At 40.3% G+C, this 27,798-nt stretch overlaps 1 protein-coding gene across 4 annotated transcripts in view; it reads left to right on the top strand.

The window, feature by feature from the left end:
- LOC5579065 (leucine-rich repeat and calponin homology domain-containing protein 1) overlaps nucleotides 1-27,798 on the top strand; it is a 235,944-nt gene that overhangs the window by 183,981 nt on the left and 24,165 nt on the right. For 3 of the 4 annotated variants that reach the window (XM_021846324.1, XM_021846328.1, XM_021846327.1), the window contains exons 2-8: nucleotides 24,024-24,168; nucleotides 24,551-24,920; nucleotides 24,986-25,500; nucleotides 25,560-25,649; nucleotides 25,712-26,473; nucleotides 26,538-26,646; nucleotides 26,711-26,848. In XM_021846324.1, coding sequence (XP_021702016.1) covers nucleotides 24,024-24,168; nucleotides 24,551-24,920; nucleotides 24,986-25,500; nucleotides 25,560-25,649; nucleotides 25,712-26,473; nucleotides 26,538-26,646; nucleotides 26,711-26,848 — 2,129 coding nt within the window. The remainder of the gene's footprint in view (nucleotides 1-24,023; nucleotides 24,169-24,550; nucleotides 24,921-24,985; nucleotides 25,501-25,559; nucleotides 25,650-25,711; nucleotides 26,474-26,537; nucleotides 26,647-26,710; nucleotides 26,849-27,798) is intronic. The other variant, XM_021846325.1, reaches the window with a different exon arrangement.

A 27,798-nucleotide genomic window follows, 5' to 3' on the forward strand; every position in this document is an offset into this window, starting at 1 on the left:
CGCTCATTTGAAAGTTCATTAACTTTCAAATCGCGTACGGAAAACTTCCGTTTCAAAAGTATCGAAAAATGGGAAAATCCCTTCCGTCGTCACGGTGGACCAGGCGTGGTTGACATTCAATTTAAAACTTGAAGACCTTGTTTGCGATATTGAAGCTAAGCGAAAGAGAAAAAAATGCAACCGCAACTTTTTGTCTCGTCAAGGCAAAAGGTACCTCTCCTTCCACCCCGCCGTCGAAAGTAGTCACAGGATTTCACACGATGATAAAATTGCGGTTTCTGATTGGGTTGACGCCGTTGACGCTAACCCGAACCGATGGATTTATTTGCTCATGGGCGAGGCGATTTGTCATTCTCCCTGGAATTTTCTGAACCAGTAGGTAGGATGGGGCTGTCACCGAAGGCATACAATGTGATGAAGCGCCACCACCTTTCTGGAATGACTTCCCGGCTCGCAAAAACACTCCCGCCGGTGACTGCATAACTCGGGCGGAAGGGGATTATGTTTCATAAATATTAAAACCTGATATGACATCCATCTGCATTGGGAAGTTGGTATATGTTACTGTCTCAGGTGAGGAATTTGGATGAATAATTCAGCGATTGTGGGTTCCGATGGAAGTGCATGAACCCGATTGTCTAATGGTTTCGGGCATAAATTTCCAATTTATTTTACCGAAGTTATTCATATCCTGGATTATGCTTAGGTTATACAAGACCGGTAGATTTTTTCGAAGGCGAATCGCTTATTTCAATGCAAGCTATTTTCTAATGATAAGTCTCTAAAGGTTGTGTTTTTCGCAAAATGTAACTTCAAGCGTGTGCTAGAAAAAGGGCGTAAGTTGCATGATCGATTCCTCTTCATCGATCCTCTCTTTTGTAAATAAAGGTGGCAAGATGCAAGTTTGTTAGCATTTTTTCAGTTCAAACCGGTTGGCAGCGATGCAATCTTGCATCCTGAGGTAAAAAAATGCTGACAAACATGCATCTTGTCACCTTTTTTTTCAGAAGAGAGAATCGACGATCATGTTACTTACGCCCTTATTCTAGGACACGCTTGACTTTCTTCAACTTTTCGATAAAATTTGCTATTATTTTGCAGTCAAATGTCTCCAAAGATTCCATTTCCATGAACTTTCTGAGAAGATTCGAAAGAATTTCATAGAAATTCTCAAAAATTATCAAGTTAAAATTTCTGAAAAGAAATATAGAAATGATTTTGAAACCTGTTTATCTAAATTCATACATTACTCGTGGAAGAGCTTCAGGACTTCTTCCAGTAATTCTTCAGGATGGCATTGAGAATCCTTTTCAGGGATCTCTTCAGAAATTCCTCAATCGATACTTTCAGCAAATTTGTCAGGGACTTGCGTATAAATTGTTTAGAAAATTCTCCAGGTATTTGAAGAATTTTTAAAGAAATTCCTTCATAATTGTCTTTTAGAGATTCATCCGGTAATTCTTCCTCCAATTTCTCTAGGTGTTTGTTCAGAAGATCTTTCAAATGTTTCTACAGAAGTGCTTACACGTTTTTTTCTCTGCGAATTTTTCCTCAACAGATTACTACATGGACCATTTTTTTGTCTCAAGCACCAAAACACCGACATTTTCTTAATTTGAATTAATTTTCAACTATATTGTAGCACGTCCAGTTTTGAAATATTGGCTGTCGAATAACCAAAAAATTACTTCTAAGATTATTCCGGAAAAGCGACAATGAATTTGTCACAACACCGTATTTCTTCAAAAAAAAAATCTTCAGAATTGCAGATTTTCAGAGTTGTTTCGATATATTTTTTTGTAATTTCAGGGTTATTCTATATAAATTCCGAGAAGAATTCCTTCAGTGATTCGTCCAATTAGCTACGTTCAGCGATTTCCCCAGGATTTTTTCCAATAGGTTCCAGGAAATACCGGAATATTTCAATTATCACACTGGAAGAATGTTCTGGTAATCTATTTATGGATTTCTACGGGAAGTTCTTGAGTGATAACTCCGGTAACATAGGCTTATTGAATTTGTAGATAAATTTCTGGAGGAATCCTTGGATGTAACCATAGAGACACTTTTTATAGAATCTCTATTGAAATTTCTCGAGGAAATCAAAGATGATACGATGGCTTTACCAAACTGGATTATACACAGTTTTACATCGCAAATCATTATGAAACAATTCGTGTTCAGTAGACCACATTAATATGTAAGGAGTCACATTAATTTTAAGAATGTGCTGCCAACTCCGAATATAATGTGTCGAGAAACGCGTCGTGAGCCCTTTTTATATGGTATTTTCGATTATTTAAAGTAACTTTAGCGAAGCCTTTGAAAAGGGCCTATCTGCAAAACGGAAACTTTGAAAAATTCTTTTTTAAAGATTTAGTACCATATTGAATATTCCTTTTTCAAACACATTAACTTTTTACTAGTTTTACACTTGTGTTCGACACTCATCATAGTCTATCACGTGGAACACACCGTTTTCAATCTCAAATAACACAACAACTCGCGAAAATGAATTTTAACATCATCGGCCGATAGGCCCTTTTGCGAATCTTCAAATCAGCTTTCAGTTCAACAACACTGCGGAACACGTTTTTGTTTCAAACTTCAAAATACCGTTATTTACATAATTAAGGGTTGCTGAATCCATTGCCGTTTTAAGAAATATCATAGCACGTCTAGTTTTTGAGATATTGGTTGTTGAAAATGCAAAATTTGACTATTTCAGCCAACTTGCATGCAACTTTACCTTCTTGCATGGCAATTTATTTGCTTAATTTGCCACAAAAATGGTACTTCATGTGTATAACAATACTTATGAACAAAGTTTATAATACTTTAAATGCTCAAAAGTTATTTTTCGATGGTTTAGAAACGTATTGTATTTTGTCATATGAGAGAAACGATGAAATTAGTATGGAGACTGAAAGCATGTTGAAAAAACCGGTTTAATCTAAATTCAATCATGCAATTTCACCCAAATTATATCTGAAATGAAAGTTAAAGTCATAATGTTCATGCTTGGTGGATAAGTTCACAAAAAAATTGATAAATCATACTTTTAATTTCATGTAAACATCAATGAAAACAGTATTTCATACAACTTTGGCGAGCTGTAGCTAAAAATTGTGACGTGCTGGAATATTTCTGAGAACTGCATCAGATTCAGCAACCCCAAATCTACTCGAGACACATAATTTGATCCTTGAAACACGCAAAAATGTCATTATTGTTACGCTGTGTAATTTTGCCATAGACCGAGTAAATTGGCGTAACATCGTTAACGAGCTTTTATCAACCTAATTGATGTAACACCAAGTAAACAAAATAATAAACCCTTCCAGTTGAATCTATGACAATTGGCCGAAAGACATTTGGTCGACTGACGTTTGGTCCATCTTTACCTCGCGTAATGAGTTAATTAATTTAATAACCATGCGGATTGGATTACCGAACAGCTCAATATAAGTGTCAATTTAAGAAGAATACGTTATGTTACAATTACAATCTTTGAATAAACCATTTCAAAATAAACTTTCGACCAAATTTCCGTTCTACTAAACGTCATTTAACCAAACGTCATTCGACAAAATGTTCTAAAGCCAAATGTCCATTCGATCAAATGTACTTTCGATCAAATGTCATTCGACCAGATGTCATTCGCCGAAATGTCCTAAAGCCCTTTTAGCTTGGTCGGTTCCGATTCTTCTTCTTCTTTCTGGCGTTTACGTCCCCACTGGGACAGAGCCTGCTTCTCAGCTTAGTGTTCTTATGAGCACTTCCACAGTTATTAACTGAGAGCTTACTATGCCGATGACCATTTTTGCATGTGTATATCGTGTGGCAGGTACGAAGATACTCTATGCCCTGGGAAGTCGAGAAAATTTCCAACCCGAAAAGATCCTCGACCGGTGGGATTCGAACCCACGACCCTCAGCTTGGTCATGCTGAATAGCTGCGCGTTTACCGCTACGGCTATCTGGGTCCCGATTCCCGGTTCCGATTGGGCCCCTCCAATTTTGCCCTTTGATTAAACATAGTTCCAGTTAGGCCCTTTTGGAATCTGTTAATTTCATTGCTTATTGAAGTTACCTTCATAGCTCTTGCCCAAAATCAAACGAGAGAAACTCAATATAATAGCTAAATACTAAAAACTAGTAAAAAGTGAATGGGTTAGAAATATGAATAATCAATATAGTACTAAAACTTCAATTGATTTTTTTTTATTTAGTATTCTTGGCACTTTTTAATCGCTTCGACAGTGGGGTTTTTCGAAAGTTACAGAGCTTATTTTTGGCCGCAATGTGCGTCGTACTGATGCGCTTCTTATTGCAAAGTTCAAGACAATTCGGCCGAGAAAAACCCAATGACAAAGTGAATCATGGATGTGCCCAAGTGGTTCTGCACCCTATATTATTTTTCTCACATACAGTACCCGTTCGTTTTTTGCGCGGTTCGATTCTGGCAACACGGAAATGCATTTAGAAATAAAAAAAATGATCATGCGTGAACACCAATCCTGCTAATCTCAATGTTTCTGTGGTTTTTTTTTGAGGCTTACCATGTTCAAAATAGGTAAATTTAATTCCTGGTCATTAACTTTTGATAATAACAATCGTTCGATTCGAGCGCGGTTCGCTTTAAGCAACAACAAAATGTTTGGCATGTTGCCAAAATCGAACGGGTACCGTAATCCGGGGTAACATTGATCAGTTTTTAGAATATTTCTTAAATAATTAATTCAAAAATGCAAATGTTCTGATTTTTATTTTTCTAAAACAAGTACTGCCACCCATAGCTCGTGACTATATACTGTATTTTAGTTTTTGAAAGATTTAAGCATGTTTAAAAAAATGTTTTATGTGACTTTTTCATTTAGCTGATATGGGGTAACATTGATCATCCATGTAAACAACGTTCGGTAATATTGAAAATGTCGTTACTTACTTAAATCATGGCCCCTGAAGCCGAATATGATGTCCAAACGCTCACATCTCAATTACTTTTTGAGTTATTTTAAAATTAAAAACACCTCGAACAGCGGAATACGCCTAAAAGTAGGCAATTTCCTAAGGGAATTCTACATTCTAAACAGTAATTCATTAATGTTGCCTAATTGAGCATACTTATAAAAGTTTTGACAGCGGAATTGTTTTTGGCGATGCCATTTTTAGTGAGAACCGCATTTTCCTTGCTCATATCGCTTGCAGAACTTATTTGAGACATGAATCTTCGGTAGTGTCATCCTTAACCATTGAAATCATTGTTTCGCAAACTTGACAAATTTACGCATAAAGTTAACGCAAATTTTGCAAAAATCTTAATTTTTAATAGTTCATAAATAAAAGAAAGAGAAACAACATTTATGCTTTAGAAATGTTTCATCAATAAATGATGATACCAACTTATTACGAGATGAGTCATTCCGATCAATGTTACCCCGCTGATCAATGATACCCCTGATTACGGTACTGTAGTCGTTTGAGTTTGTTCAAGAACTATGAATATCACTTCAATAATCAATTAGATTTACTAATTCCAAAAAGGGCCTAACTGGAACTACCTTTAGTCAAAAAGTCAAACTGGAGAGCCTAACTGAAACCATGTTCAATCAAAGGGCCTAACTGAAAAGGCCTATCTGGTTTGAAGATTCGTAAAAGGGCCTATCTGCCGATGATGTTTAAATTCAACCATTTACACAACGACTGTTATTTAAAATCTAAAACATTGTGGGCCAAGTAACAGACTTCTAATAAGTGTCGAAGACAAGTATAAAACTAGTGAATAAGTGAAAATTTTTGAAATAGGAATAATCAATATTGTAATGAATCTTTTCTTCCCTTTATTCAATAATTTCCAATATTTGGGTATTATAGTGTTTTGTTCTCATTTAATAATTTTTAAACATTTTTTTCATGAATTATACAAATCACTTCAATAATCAATAAAATTAGAGCTGGATTGGGTCTAAACGAAAGGGACTAACTGGTTTGAAGATTTGTGGCCTAACTGATGTTTAGGCATTAATTTACCTAATTTTGTGGAAGTTCAAAAATAATTGTGTCCATTTATTGCTCAACTTTGAAAACATAATGTTCTGGTAGGATTCATTATTCTTTAAAAATATCATCAATGTATGGAAGAAAAAAAAATCCTCCACAATATTTTCATCGCTCATTTATTAGAATACTAAACATTGTTGAATTTATTATTCTTTCAAAATGTTCTTTATATATAACTGCTGATCTTTATTCAATTACAATTTTCAGTGCTCCGAACTTTTATTATCTACCAAGTTTACGTGGAATGAACGGCAATTTTTTAAACCCCATGGCTCTTAGGAAACGATTTTGACGAAGTGCATCAACAGATCCGTGTTAACCTTTCGGTCGTCGCGCGAATTTTTGTAACGCGAGTAGTCGCGCGTTGTACTTTATACAACACCCTTGGTTTTGCGAATATCCCAGGAGTCTTACCACTTAGAAAGATGACGTCTTCGGCAAAGTTGTTCAGTAGCTCAAGGGCTATCATTATTTTAGCCAAGAAATTTGGGATTTTGCCACTAGGCGGCGCTAGTGAGCATGAACCTTTTGTATCGCAGATCTCGGGATCCTGGCCACTTAGAAAGATGGCGTCTTCGGCAAAGTTGCTTGGTAACTTATGGACTATCATTGTTAGAGCTAGTTGATTCAAAATTTTGCCAATAAGCGGCGCTAGTGAGCATAAAACATTTGTTTCGCAAATATCTCAGGAGCCTGATCACTTAGAAAGATGGCGTCTTCGGCAGAGTTGTTCGGTAGTTCAAATTATTTCTTTGTTTAATACTTAAAGTTCGAGATTTTGTGAAAAAATTATAGTTTTTGAGCTTCTGAACAACTTTGCTGAAGGTGCCTGTCTAAAAAGTCAAGATCCTGCAGTATTCGCAAAACAAAAATTTTATGCTCACTAGCGCCACCTGGTTGCAAAATATCCTATTCTTGCCTCAAATAATGATAGTCCTTGAGCTACTGAACTACTTTGCCGAAGACACTATCTTTCTAAGTGGTCAGGCTCCTGAGATATCTGCAAACAAAAGTTTCATGCACACTTGCGCCTTGTGGCATTTTGGATCAACTAGCTCAAACAATGATATTCCTTAACTTACTAAACAACTTTGCCGAAGACGCCATCCTTCTAAATGATCAGGATCCTGAAATATTTGCAAAACAAAAGTAAAACTTCCATGCCCACTAGTGCCACCTTGCGGTCAAATTCCGAATTAAATGAAGTACCATCAGATAACGCTTCACCTCCAGAACAACTTTACTGAAGACCCCAAGTTTCTATATTATCTGGATTTTGAGATATACCGACTTAAAACTGTGGTTTACTCGAACCGTATATAGTCCGTTCATTATTATGCGACTTTCATGTACATTTGTCGATTTAACCGCATTATAAAGGGTCATACTGTAAATAAAAACCGTCGAGTATTGTTCTTAAGAAGATTCTTGAGGAATACATTTTGGTTTGGTGTCGACAGATATCTTTGTTGCAAAATGATAACATATAAATCACAACTGTTGTACAAAGTACAACAGCGCGACACCCCGAAGGTTAAGGATACATTTTCCTACTCATGGTGAATTGGGTCCTGAAATTTTTAATGAAATCGTGTTTTTATTCAATAACACGAAAGAGCATCTCACTGCAACTAACTTTTTTCGCTCAAATGACGGCTATATCATGTTTAAACTTTAATTTAAAAATGGGGTCCATAAATGAACCTTGACACTTAAGATCATGTTTGACGTTCGCTTAGTCGACAAAAACACCACAGGGGTTTTAGTTTTAACACTGGGGTTGTTCCTGTCTGACATTTCGGAAGGGACACGGAAAACAAAATGCACCCAAAATTTGAGTTTAAGCCAAGGGGTGTGACAAAATCTAAAAAAATGTTTTTTGGACTCAAACCAACGGAAAACATTAGAAAATTGAGTAAACATGTGTTATTGGCCTAAGCTTAAGCGTTTGGCACTAAAATTGGGACAGGGCTTTAGGACCCTATTATTATTGTGATTGTGACTTCCAGCTAAATTTCAGTCCTTGGGCAAACCTTGATAACCTTGTAGCTTTGATAACAGGTCGAAGACTTCGATTGATGAAATAATTATCAATAATTGAATCGAAAACAATCAAAAAAGAGAATTGCGTTTATCCTGTGAATCGCGTGAGGTGATACGAGTCGACTTAGATGACAAAAGTTGACTTGCCTCGTTTTGAGATCAGCTCGTCACGATTTATCCGACTTCTAGAAGCCTGGATGAGAAAAATGAGTAGAAGCATTAACCTAAGAATGCTAATGTCGTTGGTGTTCGTGTGACCAACATCTAGTTTGCTGCGATGTGACAGCGTGAGCACCAGGCCTCCAAAACAAAACATTCTCTGTTGCGTGGGATTGATCAATTAATGAAAAATAACAATTAAGGGTAATAATTAGTTAAAGTCACAATAGTGCCATTAGCGTTCTACTACTAATATTTATATTGAAAAATGACATCAAGTGTCGTCAACAACACAAAGAGTCATTTGGTTTTGTGGGGCTATTTCGACCAAATATGATGAACTTCTTAAAGCAATTAAATTATTTTCGACCAAATATCCATTCGACGAAACGTCCATTTGACCAAATGTGCTTTCGACTAAATGTAATTCGACCAAACGTCATTTGACCAAATATTATTTGAGCAAATTTCATGGATTCGAGAAAAAAAATGGCCGGGATGATTTTGATGAAAATATTCAGTTGGGCCCTTTTAGAACATTTGGTAGAAAGACATTTAGTCGAATAACTTTTGGTCGAATGACGTTTGGTAGAATGACTTTTGGTCGAAAGTACATTTGGTCGAATGGCCGAAGAACTTTTTGGTCGAATGATTATTTTGAAATTGATCGAAAAATCGCTTTGTTCAACAGATATAAAACCGAACTAGAATTATGGCACAATGGATGATCTTACGTTTATTTTAGGCAAACATACTCTTTTTTTAACGAATATGTCTGCATGATAATTACAACCTACACTCTACTACGTGGTTAGGATATGTACTAGTGCCTATATGGGATGAATTATGCTTGCAAATGTTATTATTCCTCAATATTTTTTGGATTGGAAGACGGGAAGAAGTTGAAAGGTAATCGTGTGTGATTTTGACGAAATGCATCATAAGTTCCGCCTGTAAGATACGGTTTTCTATTCATGGTGAATTATTATTGTGAATGTGACTTCCAGCTAAATTACATTTCTTGGGAAAACATTTTGCTTAGATGGCGGAGTCGATTACTTCGATCGGGATTATCCGATCTGCCGAATCAGCCGGAATGAGAAATATCAAGTAACGACAACAACGCAAGGGGTCAATCGAATCTGTGGGTAAGTGGGTGATAAACTGGCATCCTGAAATATCGATCACATATTGTTCTAGCAAATATATAACCTCTAGTAATAGTACCTACCATTCACATTTTCACAGTACCTACCTGTCACATTTTTTCAATGACACGCTTACTATGTATTTTAAAATTTACTTAATTTTGATACGAATAATGGAAAAATCTATTTTATTACATTTTGAAGTCAGGATCTTTTCAAATGTTACTCTACAACTGATAAGAAAAAATTGCTCACTTATTGAGCAACATTGAATTCTGAGATAATTGTGACTTTTCTTATTTAGTTTTGCTTGAAAATGACTCACTAAAAAAAATAATTTAAGAAAAAGTTTACAGACGGTTGACAGTAAACACAGTCATCTATTTTGAGAATAGATTTCTTCCTAATAAAAAAACGGTTATTTTGTTATATCTGCTTTAAATTTTGATTTTTTTTTTCATTGTAGGCCACAAATGAGATTATTTTTGTATAGACTTATTGATAATTTAAAGTAGACTGATTAGACCAAATTGACCCGCTTATTGAGCTTCTTTGAATTCTGAGATAATTGTAACTTTCGATTGTTTAGTTTTGTTTGAGAATGACGCGCTAAAAAAAATATTAGGGCAAGAAAAAGTTCTTGTTAGAAAAAATATCATTAAGATAAAAAATTACCAAATTTTGAAAATCATTTTTCTTCAGTGTAGGCCACAAATGAAACGAGAGAAATGAGAAATTTATTCAAAAATTTAAACATTTATCTACAGGTTATCCATACAACTCATTTTTTGTACGAATTCATCTGTATTTTAAAGATTTTCTCGAATACTTTGTGACCAAGAATATGTATAAACAGATTACAGATTTTTCGGAAAAATACGGTTAACAGAATACAACGAATACTTTACATATTGACACAGTCTTTTTACAGATTTTTTCGTAATACAGATTTAAAATACTCCATTTTGCTCCATGATACAGAAATACAGTTAATTCAAGCAAGATAAAATCAGATTTGAATGTGGCCGTAAAAATATTCGAGGTTTTTGAAAGTTCAATAATAATTGAAATTTTAACACCGTTTTGTTTTGTATGAAAAGGTAAAAATTATCGTAAATTCGAAGAGTTCGTTAAGAAGGTTCATCATTCCATCTAGTTTATATGATACGCACATTTATACTTTTTTTTGTTTATGCATACTTCTCAAAGCTGTTTCATTGATTCTAACGTTCTCTACCGTATTCTAATTTTGCTTCTGCCTATCGGTAATTTGAACAGAGGTCAACAATAATATTCATCTTTCATACAGCAAAAATAATGTATAGATCTGGACCTCAAATTGAAATATAGAATAATTTCCAACCAACCCACGAGCCATAGAAGCAATTCAAAACACATTTCCATCAAACTTGCCCTGCAGCACACTGCGGTAAACCCATTGCCACAAGTTGAATGCCAAAAAATGTCAAATGTCACGCTGGTCGTCCATCAGTTCGTATCAATTTGCCATCACTCACATCCCCATATGTGCCATCGATCGACCTAGAAACCGCCCCAAGCCAACGGGCACAATCATTTTTCAATGGCATTCTGATGGTTGTCAGCGTCGTCTTTACCGGTCGCATAATTCCAGCAAAACATTTCAAAATCAATGTGTTTATGCATTAGGGTGCGGCTTATTTTTCAAATGTTCTCAAAACACAAAATTTCGCTTCCCTTTTTATTTCAAATCACATAAAAAGCGAAACCAGAAAATTAAAAAATCTAAATTAATTGGATATTAACAATATTTTTGCCAGAAATTACGTTTTTACTAATCAACTGAAGCATCTTATTACAACTACGAGTTGAGTTTTCACCAGAGTTGCTTGCTGTCATTATCAACGTTTGAAATTTGCTGATTTGTACAGGCCGACTGCGATACAATTCGGATCATTCCATATCACATCAACATCATGCTCTCTATCATTTATCATTTCTTATACCTTTTGAATGATTTAAGTAAGTAGAACATACAGTTTTGACTAAGTCAAAACGTGTGTTTAACTACAAGTTTATTCACATTTTTTTCAAACATTATCTTTATCTTACAAATTTTCCTTTAAGTCACTTGCGCCACTTGCAAACCTTAATATTTAAGGCACGAATTTTGAGCTTCTTCAACTTTCGAGAAGTAAGCTGCACCCTATTATCTGTCCATCAATTGGTGGTGTCCCCAGGGAGTCAATCGGTCGTTCAAGAGAGCGTGGGATTTCCCACACATAATTTATGCTTCTAAACGCCAACTCGTAATAATTTGGTCGTTTGTCGCCGCCTGCACAAATCTCCATCGACCTAACTGGTCACCACATGTGTGCCAATGCATCTAGTCAGAGGTTGGACACAAATTAGAAACCAGATTCTCGCGTGGCATGGCGCTGATCAGCGTAGTTTATAAATTGGTCCTCATCCATTGTATAGTATGCACTAAGAAAAAAAAAACCGGTTCGAAGAAAACGCCTTCGCAGATTTCATTCACAACTTTTTACCCCGGTTGTTTGTTTGCATCTGTGTGGAATGCAATCAACCGTAATCTTCGCCTAGAAGGGCAAGTTTTGAGAGTGTACGAGATGTGATCGAAGGGGGAATCCACATACGTAATTATGATGTGGGATAAATTTGTTCAATTGATTACTTTGAACTTCTTCTTTATGGAAAAAAATGCGAAAACCTAAAAAAATCCAAATCATTTATACAACAAAGACCTTTCAACGTACATTTCATTCTTAAATAGTATCCATCATTCAACCGGACGAGAAAATCTGCATAAAACTTGAAAAACGACGTTTTCACAGACCTGCATCAGTCAGACTACGGAGTGCACTTTTCTGAATCTGCAGAATTTTTTTCCTTTCTTTATGCCAACTGCTCTGTTGACATTAATCCTGCTGTGCAAAAGAACGCAGCTTCCCAGTGGCTTTTTATGCTAATCAGTGACGTGAAATCACGGAAAATGGATTGCCCTTCCCTATTGACTATATATGATCAAATGGGTATTTGCATAAACCAAGAACCTTGTCAAGCTGCTGCACCATCATTAGGGAACAATTCAATCGTTGTCGGTGACATGTCGTAAATGTCAAGTCCCGGAGCTTGTTCTTGGAATATGGACTGCAGTAGCTAGTGGCACTTGCTGTGAGAATTAATTCGACTTTGCTATGGAGAAAAGAACAGTGTCAGGAACTAGGAGCGCTAAAATCAATATACAGTCAGGTCGTCTTCTATTACACACTGCCACTGAGAAATATTGCTTCGAAGTTTGTCAACAACTTTTCACTCCATACAAATTGTATGGAGCCAATACAATGCTTCCAACTTTTCACTAATTTTGTTGTTAGCAAAAATATCATTCTTAACATACGATATAGAAATTAAAAACTAGTCTGTTGAAAAGAAAACAGCGAGGGAATGTGAGTTACGTTTCGGAGTAATTCTTTTGTTTTCAAGCTTTACAACAACGTCCAACTGAAAGTATTTGCCTTCCAACAGCAAAGTTGGAAGGCAAATACTTTCAGTTGGACGTTGTTGTAAAGCTTGAAAACAAAAGAATTACTCCAAAACGTAACTCACATTCCCTCGCTGTTTTCTTTTCAACAGACTAGTTTTTAATTTCTATATCGTATGTTAAGAATGATGATACCCTATGACCAGGTCTATTCGGAAAATGTTACATGAACATTAGCATTGATGACCGTACAATTCGTAGTTGCTACTCCTTGATGGACCATAACAATCAATATTGCACAAGGAATAAACAGACGGAACTTGGGAGTGAATAACGGCATCGGCCACATCCTTACGGTCAACGGGGAAGGGAAGGAACGTTAGGGTGACATCCATTGTTACTAAAGACAGAGTATACCTCTGCATATTCATGGTTGTCACGGGAAGGAGTACCATCATATATTTTGAGTAACATTCACAAAACTTGTGGTTTCGAAGCTTACCATCATTCGTTTTGGTTTTGATTGAAATTCCCTATCAGCTCAACAAATCCATTCATAATATAGTACAACGGCGATTAAGTGTATAATGAACAGGTACTTTTGTGTTCACATGTTTGGAAAACGAAGTGAAACCAAACAAGAATCAAAAACTCATAAAAAAACATAAATGAATCAGACAACCATTCCAGGATTTCTTCGCAGATCTTACTTTACGTCAGATAGACTGGATTTCTCATGATTTTCTCCAGGAACCGCATTTGAAATCAATGCAGACTTTTGCTCACAATTTCGTTTATCTATTATTTTTTGAAACCGAATTTATGACATTTGGTCGAACGGACATTTCTTCGAATGGACATTTGATCGAAAAGGTTTAATTTCAATAGAAAGCATATTGACATTTTGTGGAAAAGAGTCGAGAATAGCATTTTTTCAGTAATACACAGAGCGACCCGATGTCATCAACACCAATAAAACCATATATTTGCTTTTTTTTTTGTTTTTTACAAGGGGGAAATCTGCAAACAGATCCCCTGAGAAGATAACTCAGGGAATGCGGGGATGACGCACCAACGACGACCCGCTAAAACCAGCCTATGCACTGTGCATGAGCAATTCATTTAGAATTGCTCAAGTGGTGAACAGTGTATCGACATGACCCTTGGACTCAGACCCTCATCTCCCCGGAACCACCTTACGGTATTTCTTCGGGAAGGGACCAGTGCATATAGCACAACACGTGTAGCAGAAGTAGCCTAGGCAAACTGCTTCTCCTAGCCGACTTAAACAATGTTACAAGGGACCAGCCTCGGCAGGGCTAATCCTCTGCAGCCAACTCTTGGTCGGCGCGCCATAGACGCTGCAATTCTAACATAATGTGAGTGACAGCCGTAGTTACTGCATTCCAGCACTCGGCATCCGCACACATTCTCTCTATAATATTGTCGGGGGACGTGTCCCCTCCGCATGTAGTGAGCATGCGACCTCTCACAGCAATGAAACGGGGGCAATCGAACACGACATGCTCCGCTGTTTCCTCTACACCAGCACAATTGGGGCACGCAGGAGATTCTGAGTGCCCGAACCTATGCAGGTACTGTCTATAGCAACCATGTCCTGACAGAAACTGCGTCAGGTGGAAGTTCACTTCCCCATGGCTTCTACTATACCAATCTGACACATTTGGTATTAGTCGATGGGTCCATCTACCCTTAGTGGTGTTATCCCATTCCTGCTGCCAGCTTCTGAGCGTTTCCTCTTTACACGTGTCGCGGACTCCTCTGGTACCCCTTTGGTTGAAGCATTGAACATCTTCCTTGATGATGAGCCCAATGGGCGTCATCCCGGCTATGATGCACACGGCCTCTTTAGATACCGTCCGGTATGCACTTGCTACTCTTTAGCACATTATCCTGTACGTGCTTTCCAACCGCTTTAGGTTTCTGTTCGTTCTAAGCGCTTTTGACCAGATTGGTCCTCCATACCTTAGTATGGATAGCGCCACGCTTGCCAGCAGCTTGCGTTTGCTGGCAATTACAGCAGAGCTGTTAGACATCATCCTCGAAAGCGCCGCTATAGCCGTAGATGCCCTTTTACAGGCATATTCAACGTGGCTAGCGAAGCTCAGCTTGTCATCGATCATTACCCCAAGATGCCTAAGGGATCGCTTGGACTCTATGGTGCAATCACCTACCGAGATAAGCGCCCGTTGCTCGGACTTGCGGTTGTTGACCACCACCACCTCAGTCTTGTGACGGGCCAGTCCTAGTTTCCTAGACTTCATCCATTCCTCAACCAGGGAAATAGAGTGCGCTGCTGTCAACTCTACTTCCTCCATCGATTCACCATAGACCACTAGGGTGATATCGTCGGCGAAGCCAACAATCTTAACACCCGTCGGAAGGGGCAGCCTCAGTACGTCATCGTACATCGCATTCCATAACAGCGGGCCCAGGATTGAACCTTGAGGTACTCCCGCGGTAATTCGAACGCTTTTCTGCCCCTCCTCTGTGTCATACAGTAGAATCCTACCATTAAAATAGCTTTCTAGAAGCTTACACAACTGCACCGGTACCTTGAGGCGGTGAAGCGCGTGTGCTATTGCTTCCCAGCTTGCGCTGTTGAACGCATTCTTCACATCCAGAGTGACAACCGCGCAGTAACGGATGCCGCTCCTTTTATGCTCGATTGCCACCTCAGCTGTTTGAACGACCGACTGGATGGCGTCCAGAGTAGATTTACCTTTTCTGAATCCAAACTGGTTGTTGGACAGGCCGTCCGCACTCTCCGTATACGGTACTAGTCTGTTGAGAATCAACCTCTCCAATAACTTGCCCGTCGTATCTAGTAGACAGATAGGTCTATACGCCGACGGGTCACCTGGTGGTTTCCCCGCCTTTGGTAGTAGCACCAATTTCTGTCGCTTCCATACATCCGGGAAGATTCCTTGATCAATGCAGCGTTGCATCGTGGTTCTGAACATGTCCGGATCCGTGTTCACTGCCGCTTTTAAGGCAACATTCGGGATACCATCGGGTCCCGGTGCCTAGTTTGACGCGAATGATTTCACGACTTCTGCCAGCTCTTCGTTCGTCACTCTCGCCACTTCTTCTCCTCCATCTGCCGCATACGGCGCTGGGGGCCATGGGCTTATGGGATGGTGCGGGAAGAGTACATCGATTATCGATCGCAGCAACTCGGGCGATTTCTCTTGGGGCGCTATGGCTCCTTTGGTCTTAGCCATTACCACTCTGTAGGCGTCACCCCATGGACTAGAATTGGCACTCTCGCATAGACTTTCAAAGCATGCCCGTTTTCGACTCTTGATTTCCTTTTTGAGAGCCAACTTTGCCTCTCTGAATGCTGCACCGCGTTCCTCTCTTTGTGCTTCTGTGCGTGCGCGTTGCATTCTTCGTCTAGCCCGAAGGCAGATTGCTCGAAGATTTGCAATTGATTCGCACCACCAATACACTGGCGGCCTGTTCTCTCTAGGAGGGGCTTTTCTCGGCATGGAAGCATCACACGCTCGTGATATCATAGCAACTAGCTCTTCACCGTTTAGGTCCAGAGTGTTTCGTTCGCGCCTCAGGGCTTCAGTGAATACTTCGCCGTCGAAGCGCGCTGTTTTCCATCCTCGGGCTTGGGTCGAGTTACATCGCGCTGCCTTCTGCCCGCCTGGTATTATACTATAGCGAATCGATTGATGATCGCTATGAGTATAACCGTCATCAACGCGCCAGTTCATGGTACCTAAAAGGTTAGGACTACAAAACGTCACGTCGATGATCGATTCTGCACCATTTCTGCGGAAGGTACTCACTGTACCCACATTTGCCAGCTCTACATTTAATGCGGCCAGGGATTCCAACAATAGCTGGCCTCTTTGATTGGTGCAGCGGCTACCCCACTCCACTGCCCATGCATTAAAGTCGCCAGCTATCACTACTGGCTGCCGATTAGCTAGTTCGGCCATCATCCTGTCAACCATGTGGGAAAATTCCTCAATCGACCATCTTGGGGGCGCGTAACAACTGCAATAGAACACGCCGTTGATTTTTGCTATCGCAAAACCGTCATTTGAGCTAGAGACTACTTCTTGGATTGGGTATCGTCCTGTCGTCCCTATAGCTGCTAACTGTTGAGACCTATCCGCCACCCAGTTCCCGTTGTTGGCTGGTATGCGGTATGGGTCCGATAATAACACCACGTCAGTCTTGGTTTCCGAGACTGACTGCCAAAGCAGCTGCTGGGCTGCATCACAGTGGTTTAAATTTAACTGTGTTACTTCCGTTTTGGCTGCTTTGATACTCCGCTTGTGCCCGGACATTTGGGTCCGCCCGTTAAGTGTCCGTTGTCTGCTCTGTCGACACATATTAGACACTTAGCGATTTGCTTACAATCGCTTGCCCTATGGCCTTCAGCGCCGCATTTTCTGCACATCTTACTTCTGTCGGGACCATTGCAATTCCACGACTTATGGCCCTTCCCGAAACACTTGAAGCAAACTTCAGGAGGCTGTTGTATGCTCAGCCGGCAAACCGACCAGCCTACCTTGAGTATGCCCAAGTTCTTCGCTTTGTTGGCCTCTGCGACCGGCAGCCTGATCGCCGCCACCTGGGTGCCCTGCGGGCCCTTTCTAAGGTGGATGGCCTTACTGGCTACGTCGATGTCACACTGCTCTTTGAGGGCAGCCGAGACCTCCGCTGCATCGGTGACCTCATCCAGATTTTTACACTGGAGAGTCGCTTCAGCAGTAAGGGATCTTACATCAACCTCGTCACCAAGTACTTCTTGTGCCAGTTGCTTATAGACTGCACCCTTTTCCTTGGCGTCCTTCTTTAAGACTAGGATCATTTCACCAATCCTAGTTCGCCTTATGCTTCGCACGTCTGCGCCCAATGGCGATAGCTTCTCTGTGCTTCGCATCGCCTTCAGAACCTCGGCGTATTTTGCTTCCTCCGTTTTGATAACGAGGGCTTCGCCTAAATTCCTACGTTTCGCTGTTTTCGGTTTAGCGCTCTCCTTGGGCTCCGTTTTCGGTTTCCTCTGTTTTTTCTTATTTCCAACTCGTATCCACGGGTTGTTGTTGCCTTGCGCCCGTGGTTCCTGTGGATGCACTGCCTGGTTCCGGTTAACCCGTGGCTCCTTTTTCTTGGCTTTCTTGGCCTTAGGCTTGGTGTTGGCCTCTCCTTTGTTGCCATGTCCTCTTGATCGCGGGGCTTGGCTCGTGCCAGCTTTTCCGCTTTGGAGGACGGCCGCGTAGGTCACTTTTCCCTTAGCAACCATACGTCTTTTCGCCACGTATTCATCCCCGGAAGCTTCCCTCTTCCGCATCGCGTATCGAATAATATCATCAGATATATTCGCGTTGCCTGTGAAGGAAAACACTTCGGTCTGACACGACCTAGTGTCTTTTTGGCCTTCTACCTTGCCCAGTTGTTCCTTGGCTTTCTCGTAGTCCTGCTTTGCAGCTAGGACTGATTGTCGCAATTTCAGTAGACTTGTTTTCAAGTCTTTGCTGATATTTGTTTTGCTTTTAACATATTCGATGATGACATCAAGTTGCTCAGCAGCTACCTGCATTTTAGGGAGGTACTCCCTATTGCGATCCATGGCCTCGATTAGTCCCGGGCCATCGGTCACCACACATGTTGCACTGGAGCGGCCAGTGCCTGCCGTCGTTACAGTATCTAGGCTTTTGCCCACACTGTTTTCAATAAAGTTGGTCGCCTCCTTCCTTGGCGGGAACCTTAGCCGGTTACTGATAGGTCCAGAAGCCTCTCCTTCACATTCCGCTAGTTGTTTGTTTTGGTTGATCATCTCTTATGGGTCCCCCTAAGAGCCGCTATCCATCTCCGCTGGAATAGTCGCCTTCATAATCCCATGGTTATCTATGCAAGCAGGGAGGCCATGCTAGGGTTGACATAGTCCTTTATGGGGTACTATGTTCAGAGCCGGATCGGCGCAGGTCAGGTAATGGCATCTGAGCCTACTCCCGCCCAGTTGGAACAACCAGGCGACGGATTTGGAACGTACTCTAAGGCCTGCCACGGTTTTACGGGACGGGGGCAGCCTGCGCCATTAACCCACTCGCCGTTTCGGGCCAGTGTCACCCGACCCTACTAAGGGAGTAGAATGTCGCCGCTGTCAGCCTCAAAGCATATTATCCAGTACATATACCGTTACTTGTCCTTTGTCGTGCGCTGCCAGTATACATAATTGGGGCCGTACTGGCGTTGGTCCCAATGTGCTCGAAGCACTCCTACTCGTAATTCCATGCCTTGTCCGTTTGTATCGCGACCAGTATGCCATAATCAGGATCTCACTGGTATCAATCCTGATGTGCCGGTTGGCACTCCTGTTAGTTTGGGCTAGGGTACTTTAAGCGGCACCGGTCGCTGTGACAGAGTTGCATTCGGATTTTTGTGGTTTTTATGAAGGTTCATCAGAGCCCACTGCGAACTTCACCACATCCTGGGCAACTCCCCAACTCGCAGAGGTCCTGGGGGGGGGTCCGTTAAGCCCCTGGACTGTCGTCCCTGCTGCCCCAACCCATATATTTGCTTGAAGACTGTTATTAAGCTGGAAGTCAGAATAAGTCAATTGGCCATAAATAGAATTTCTCATCCTGTTACCGACACTGAACATTCACTTCGCAATTCACTAAATCCACTAGAGCTAAATATTTCAGTCAATGTACAAAAAAAAAAAAAAAAAAAAAAAACTTTTAAAAAGTTTATTTGAAAAATCATCGAAATCCTGGATCAGCGACCTCATTTTGTGGGGACCGCGGAGGGGTGGAAGATTCTTCTCATATTTGGCCCATTAAATATTCTATCAACTCGAAGTTAGAACATACTAAGCCAAACTAAATGAAAATTAAATATTCAATTTAGTTTCAGCCTAACGTTTTAGCTTAATAATTATTTAAATACAGTGAAACCTCCATGAGTCGATATTGAAAGGACCATCGACTCATGGAAATATCGAGTCATGGAACAGCAATTCTTTGGAAAGCTGCTTCTAGGGACCATCATAGTAACCATGAAATTATGTTTTTAGTATGGTTCCATGAGTCGATATCGAGTCATGGAACATCGACTCATGGAGGTATCACTGTAGTTTTGTTTTTTTTTTCTTAGATATTTAATTTTATGAATGATTCAATTTTTAAATCTCAAATTCTGGGTCTTTCTACCATGACTACCTCGACATTAAAAAAAATGCAGCCAGAACAAAACTTATGGACAAAAGGCTAAATGTTCATACATAATTTCACTGAATCACAGGCTTCTATTCTCACAGAATCCTGGAAATAAATTTTACCAACACCTGAACTCGATTCACGCAGAATCCTTAACATGATTATAAAAAAGACAGGCTTTTACAAAATCTTGAACAGGAATTTCAAAGAATTCTGGACACGGCTTTCACGGATAACATTGGCATTGGCATCTCATAGAATTTTTACCAGGATTCCATAACCAGGACTTGCAACGAATTATACACAAATACACAATTTTCTACAGGGTGATTACTATATCCTGTCAGTAAAATAAGTAATCATAGAAAAAAAAATGGTAAAATGAATTTTAATTACCAGTGCATATCCAGTTTAGGACATCTATAACATTTGTCTTTGCTAAACATAGATAACAAATTAATTTTTTTACCTCAATTTCCAGCCACAAGCATTGTTTCAGAAGCATTACAGTTAACACGCACGTTATTCAAAAGCATATATTTTAACCAAAAAATAAATATTTTTTTCGCTAAAATGTTCCATAATCAGTCTCATTCTATTCCCTAGTAAGTCTGAAAGATTGTGGTAACATGCTGTTTCAATCAGGCATTTTTTTCAGCGAAGTTTAGTCAAAAATACATATCTGTGGAAAACGTGCGTGCCAGGTGCAATGCCTTTAAAACAACACATATGACTAAAAACTAAGGTAAATGAAAAAAGATTTAATCTTTACTTTGTCAAAACAAACTTTATAGATGTGCAAAACAGGATGTACACCGGAAATTGAAATTCATACATACATCTTTTATCTACGAACATTTACTTTACTGACAGGAATTAGTAATCACCCTGTATATTCCTGGGGAAAATTACAAAATTTTTCCAGAACACTAAACGAATTCATAATAAATTTTTGAGCAGGTTTCTTTTGAAATACTTTTTAGCATTTTCAAATATTTCAAGTTTGCATTTCAAAATGATTATTGAGTGAGTTTCTTTAGGAACGCTAGGCACAATTCTTGTAAAATCCTGGATATTCTGACCAAGATTTTCGTAGAAGCTTGATCAGAGTTTTATCACATTTCGGCTCTGATAGGTTTGATTCTGACAGAATTAGGAGTACGATTTAAAAAAAAATCCTGGGCCTTATTCTCACAAGAACCAAAATTTTTGGAGTAGATTCTTCAAAATTTTCTGAACTAGATTATTATATAATTTAAATGTGGCCCGCGACACAAACTTATTTTTGCGATTTGGCCCGCGGTTCAATTGGGCATCAACAACGGTTGATACTTCAGATTTTCAAAAAAAGTTCGTTATCTTACCAACTTGATAAAGCTCAAAAAACAATAATCAATTTTACCAAATAATCTATCAATAAACCATTTCAACATAAGCTTACGACTAAATTTCCGTTCAACTAAATGTCATTCGACCAAATGTACTGCCGACCAAATGTCATTCGACGAAATGTCCTAAAGCCTTTAATATCAAATCCTGAGACATTTTCACGGCATTTCCTAGGAGTTATTTTTCATGCAGTATACCTTCAATAATACATATACAGTAAACTATCCATAATTCGATTTTGAAGGAACCATCGAGTTAGCCATGAAAAGCAACTTTTACTACGGTTCTCTAACTCGATATCGAGATGCGGAATACCGAATAAGGGAGAGTTTACTGTAGTATCTCCTATTTCCCTAGGAATTACTCCAAGATTTCGTTCAGAATCAGAAGTATTAAGCCAGGAATTTCTATAGGGGGATATCCCCCAGTACCGGGTGGCACCCAATACCGGACACCGTCGGAAATAGAAAAATCATAGTCCAATCAAGATTATGTATTAGAAGAAAAGGAAGTTGTTATAGAGAGGAATGGTTGCGTAGAACAACACTTCCTTGAAATATGTACGCTGTATTGTAAAAACGGAGATGAATCCGAGATGAATTTGAAATCCGATAAAAAATTTACGTATCGCTTTAAATTTGAACTTATTGAATAACGATTTTGGATATGGAAAAATAATTTAGGCCTCGCAGGAATAATGGAAAACCATCATAATTTGAAAGTGAGAATGCATTTTGTTCTATATTTGAAATAAATATGGTTAAACTACAATTTTGGTCTAGTACCTCCTGTCCCCTGTTTCGGACAGCTTCATTTGTTATATGATATCTTTGTATTTTTTACACCAATGTTTTCAAATATACTCATTTTTCATGAGCATTATTGATCATGGTATCGAAGATGCAATAAAAATAAGAAGAATGAAAATTCAGAATAACACGTAAAATGTATAATTTTCAATCTTATATGAAAGAGGTTTTTTGATGAACCACTAAGTAAAACTCAAATTACTCTTGTAAATGTTGCAAATTCATTGAATTGGCAGTAAAATACTAATCCTAGAGTAAAGGAAATCCTCAATGACTTTCAACGGCAAATCATATATAGTCAACTCTCCATAATCCGATAGAGAGTTAAAGAACCATAGTTAAAGTGAGTTTCCTCTGATTCAAACTTCAATCAAACTTTTATCATATTTCTTGTAATTACTCCAAGAATTTCTTTAGGTATGCGTTTGGAAGTTCTCAAAGAAGAGTGAAGAACTAGCCGGATGAGTTAAAATTCACACAAAAAAAGTAAAAAAAACAAAAGTTCGCATAGAACATTTTTCGTAATTTTCTTGGTGAATGTTTTCATGATTTTTTCCTTGGATTTCTTCGTAAATTGATCTAATGTATCTTACACAGACTTTTGTAGAATTTTCTTAAAAAAAATCGTGCAAGTCTTGAGGACAAAGAAGTTTTCAAGGAGTTCAAATTGAAATAAAAAATAAATACAAATCTTCTTAGTTCTTCTTCAAAGTTCTTAAGCCGAGTGGTTAGAGTCCGCGGCTACAAAGCAAAGCCATGCTGGAGGTGTCAGGGTTCGAATCCCGGTCGGTCCAGGATCTTTTTGTAAAGGAAATTTCCTTGACTTCCCTGGGCATAGAGTATCATCGTACCTGCCACACGATATACAAATGCAAAAATGGCAACTTTGGCAAAGAAAGCTCTCAATTAATAACTGTGGAATTGCTCATAAGAACACTACGCTGAGAAGTAGGCTCTGTCCCAATGAGGACGTAAATGCCAAGAAGACGAAGAACTAGACTGTCTCTTATTTCTCCTATTACCGTTCCGGAAAGTATCGGATCAAAAAACAGACTCAAAATGATAAGTGAGCGCTCGCCATGATTCAATTAATTATTGACAATTAGAGGCGTTTCATTCCATCCTCTGTTAGTAGTTTGGATGTTAGCATTTTTCTCCCTCGAATCCCATCCAGCGAATCGATCGCGAGCACAGAAATCATCCGCATAATTATTGCAACATAATTTCAATTGCAATAATAAATCGGAAAATTTGTAAGATGGTTCAATACCATCTGTCGGCGTTCAACATAAACGCAGAAAATGGAAAAGGCGTAACCTCGCAGATTGCCTAATTGAAAATCAATGATGAACTGCCTTTTTTACTTCCCAGTTAGTCGGAAGACATAAAACTAATAAAATAAACAGTTTATAGCTTGCTCTCGCTTTGATCTAGTTTTATGAAGGCTGAATAAGTCGCAGCTATACGTCGTTTATATGTTTGCAATTTAAAGCTTAATAGCATTCTTTGAGATACGACGCCGTTTCTGCCCCAGTACGTGACATCACGCATCCCGTCTCTCGCAAATACACAAAGTTTTGCTCAAAAGCTCGGCTCGTAGATCCTTCCGATAAAGTATATTTTTGTATGCAAAGAATTGACTCTACCGGGCATCATCTCATTTCATATTCTGTTTGCACATATTTACCAAATCCTTCGTTTCTTCTTTTTCTCCTCCTCCACAGATCTTTCCCGCAATCGGTTTTGCGAACTGCCGGACGACATCACATCGTTGGCCTTCCTCGAAAGGCTGCTGGTGTTTCACAATACGATAAGGTCCATCCCGGATACGATTCGGGGACTGCACTCGCTTACCTATCTAGATTTAAGGTGAGTTTGTGATGAATTTTAACTTTTCCATCGAATACCTCAATTACGTACAGATGATCCTAGAACTGCAATCTAGTCAAGGCAAACAATAGTTTCCCACGCAAATTCTAAGCGTTGTCGATAAATTGAGACTGTACTCTAATCAACTTATTTCGATGAATCGACTGTTTGTCTTCAATTATCAATCAACTCCATTCATTCCTGTACTCAGTTTGCCTCCCAACGTTGACTTACGTCGCAAAAATAAGTGCTAACGAGCGACTCGATAGATAGCACAAATTAATTAACAGTAATTAATTGCCTCCCCGACCCAGTTTAGTTTCCGACTATGCATTTCCCGTAGACTAGTTCGAACAGTAACGATACTCCGTTCCGCCCCTAGAAACAATCAACTGTCGGTGCTGCCACGCGAAATTTGCTTCCTGCCGTTGCAAGTGCTGCTGGTTTCCAACAATCGGCTCGTGACGCTTCCGGACGAGCTCGGCCGGATGGAGGAACTGACCGAGCTCGATGCCGCCTGCAACCAAATTACGCACCTTCCTCCCCGGATGGGTGACCTGCGGAATCTCCGGTCGCTCACCCTGCGCAACAATCAGCTGGTTTACCTGCCGCGGGATCTCACCTGTCTGCAGTTGGTGTTCCTAGACATAAGCTGCAACAAGATTGCCACCCTGCCGGTGGAACTTCGACTGATGGGTACGCTGGTTGACCTGGAACTGTCGAACAATCCGCTCACCTCACCACCTGCTAGCGTAAGTTTTTGTGGTTCTCGATGGGAAGTTTCAAAATTGCTATATCACTCTTTGAATCGTTACAGCTTTGCGTGCGAGGACTGGTGCACGTGTTCAAATACTTGGAAACAGCGGCAGCCAAAGAGGAAAAGTCCAAATGCGGTACGGATGGCCACGCTACCTTGAGGAGGTCTGCACTGACGTCGAAGAATTCATCGGGAAGCTTACTGGACGGGACGCGGAATCGACGGGCCCATGTCGACTCCGGGTACAGCACCAGCGATGGCGGATTTGAGGGTAAGCGCTGGTCGCAGGACGATCCGCACGACTACGGCACCTGTTCACCCAAGTGGTCACCCATTCCAATGCACACTGGTTTCGCTGGCAAACCTCCACCAGCATCTTCGTCTACGGCACAGCACTCCCATTCCGGTGGATCCGGCTATTCTAATCTGTTATCATCTTCAGGTGCGAATGGCGGTCTTTCAGGTTTACTCGGTAGCGACTTCCACGGCGCAGCTGGAACACTGGAGGAAGAATTCCGAAAGGGCGTCGCTCTGCTGGACCAGCAAGAGCGCAAGAAGCTGTCGAATAACAACAGGTTCGATCGAAAAACTTTGAATTTGGCAAGAGTAATTCCAACAACCCTTTCCATTTCAGTAACGACATTTCTCCGGAAGGTGATGTAACGCCGGATAGCATAAAGGCTGACGAAAAGATGCGATCGCTAGGCAATATTCAAACATACAGGTACGTTCAAATGTCTATACTTTCACATGAGCTTCTCCCAAGATATTCTTCCAATTTCTCAGGGAATACAAAGAAGCACTTCGTCAGCAGCGCAGCCAAAACGACATCTACCGACCCAAAGAGCAACAAGCCCAAACTCCGGATAGCGGAGGTTCCGCCGGAGATTCACCCCTCAGCAACTTCTCTCCTTACAACAAGTCCCAAGCCACCACCCCTTCGCCATCCGTATACAGTAGCAGCAACCAAAGTTCTCCGCTCTCTCCTCATCACACTAATATCCACAAACTGAACCAAATCAACGCCAACAGCAATCACACCAATAATAACAACAACAACGGTTTCAATCCGGCCGGTCCCGGTACTAGTCCGCTGCTGTCGCCCAACCGGAACATCGTGGCACCGTTCGAGGAATCGAACAGCAGCACCAGTTCGACGCCCAACAAACGACCGGTCCAGAAGGTCATTCCTTCGCGCAACATTACCTCATCATATCAGTCCAGTCCCTCGCCGACGCATCTGAACGGAAATCACGCGACGACGACGGGTTCGCCCTCCGTAGGCAACGGCAAAATCCCCATTGCCAATGGCACCCCTGTGAAAACGGCCCTCTCCAACAGTAGTTGCACGGAGTACGCCTACGTGAAGCCCAACAGCCCCTGCAAGGCATCCAGTGGTATCCTGACGCACAACAATGTTCCTTCCTCGATTCCGAAACCAACAGCGGTGAATGGGGGCGGGTTACCGCCTCCGAACGGCAGTCAGAAACCGCTGACGGCCACCGTCGGGTACGTGAACAACGCCAAACCGGGACAGAAAACGAATAAGTATGCTTTTCGTTTATCAATCTGGTAAATTCTCAGAATAATGACGACGTTGATCTGCTTTCAGAACTGTCTCATGGAATCGGGATGTACCGACGGATAAGCTGAGTTTTACCATGCGGCGGGAATTCGACAAGCAGAAGGAGGAAACCGAACTGATTGAGCAGCTTCGACAGGTTTGTTCCTAGAGGGCTTGAAGATAGTTCAAATGATCACTAACTAAGATTTCCTCCATCGTAGATAATCGAGACCAGGCTGAAGATGACGCTGCCGGAGGATATTGCACCGGCGCTGACGGATGGTGTTGTGCTGTGTCACCTGGCGAATCACGTGCGGCCGCGTTCCGTGGGCAGTATACATGTGCCGTCGCCGGCTGTGGTAAGTGTGAACGAGACAAACAATAAAAAATTGCAACAACGTTGAACTTTTTTTTTTGGGTAATCGGCAAAAAATTCCGTAAGGACAGCAGGATACATGATGTCAGGATTTCGGGAGAAATCCCGTCGTGACAGGATTTCCGTAGCAATCCTGAGAGGATTTTCGGACCAAACCTGAGAGAATTTCCGGAGCAATCCTGAGAGATTTTCCGGAGCAATCCTGAGAGGATTTCCGGAAGAATTCTGATAGGATTTCCGGAGGAATCCTAATAGGATTGCTTCGGATGAATCATAATAGGATTGCTCCGAAGGAATCCTGATACGATTTACGGAGGAATCTTAATAGGATTTTCGGAGGAATCCTGATAGAATTTCTGAAGAAATCCTGATATGATTTCAGGAGAAATCTTGATAGAAGAAATTTTGTCAGGAATTCCGGAAGAATTTCGTCATTATTTCCGAAGGAATTCCATATGGATTTCCGGAGCAATCCTGAGAGGATTTCCGAAGCAATCCTGAGAAGATTTCCGAAACAATCCTGAGGGGATTTCCGGAAGAATCCTGAAAGGATTTCGGGAGGAATCCTGTTCTTCGGATAGTTCAGGGACGCAAAGCAAGTGGACTGTATTTTAAGAATTTTATTTAACGAAAAACAAACACGTCTTAACTCGACGGAATTTTCTACTTTTATGATTTCCTTTTTCCTATCTCCTTCCTACTTCCGTTCGCATCGCGCCAAATCTCCACAAACCTTCGCTTTCTACACCTTCTGTCGTCTGCGCTAGTAGCACACACAGCAAAAAATATACATTTGATTCTGTTTTACACTCTAACAAAAATTGATTCAAAAACCGAACATTGAATAATAAATCTTTCCACTTTTAGTGTAACATACTCCCCCGGGTGAGGCGAAGGTCTCACTTCTCCTTGGACTCTGCTTGATCCGTGCAG

This window comes from Aedes aegypti, chromosome 2 (genome assembly GCF_002204515.2).
Source record: "Aedes aegypti strain LVP_AGWG chromosome 2, AaegL5.0 Primary Assembly, whole genome shotgun sequence".
In the NCBI taxonomy this organism is placed as follows: Eukaryota; Metazoa; Arthropoda; class Insecta; order Diptera; family Culicidae; genus Aedes; species Aedes aegypti.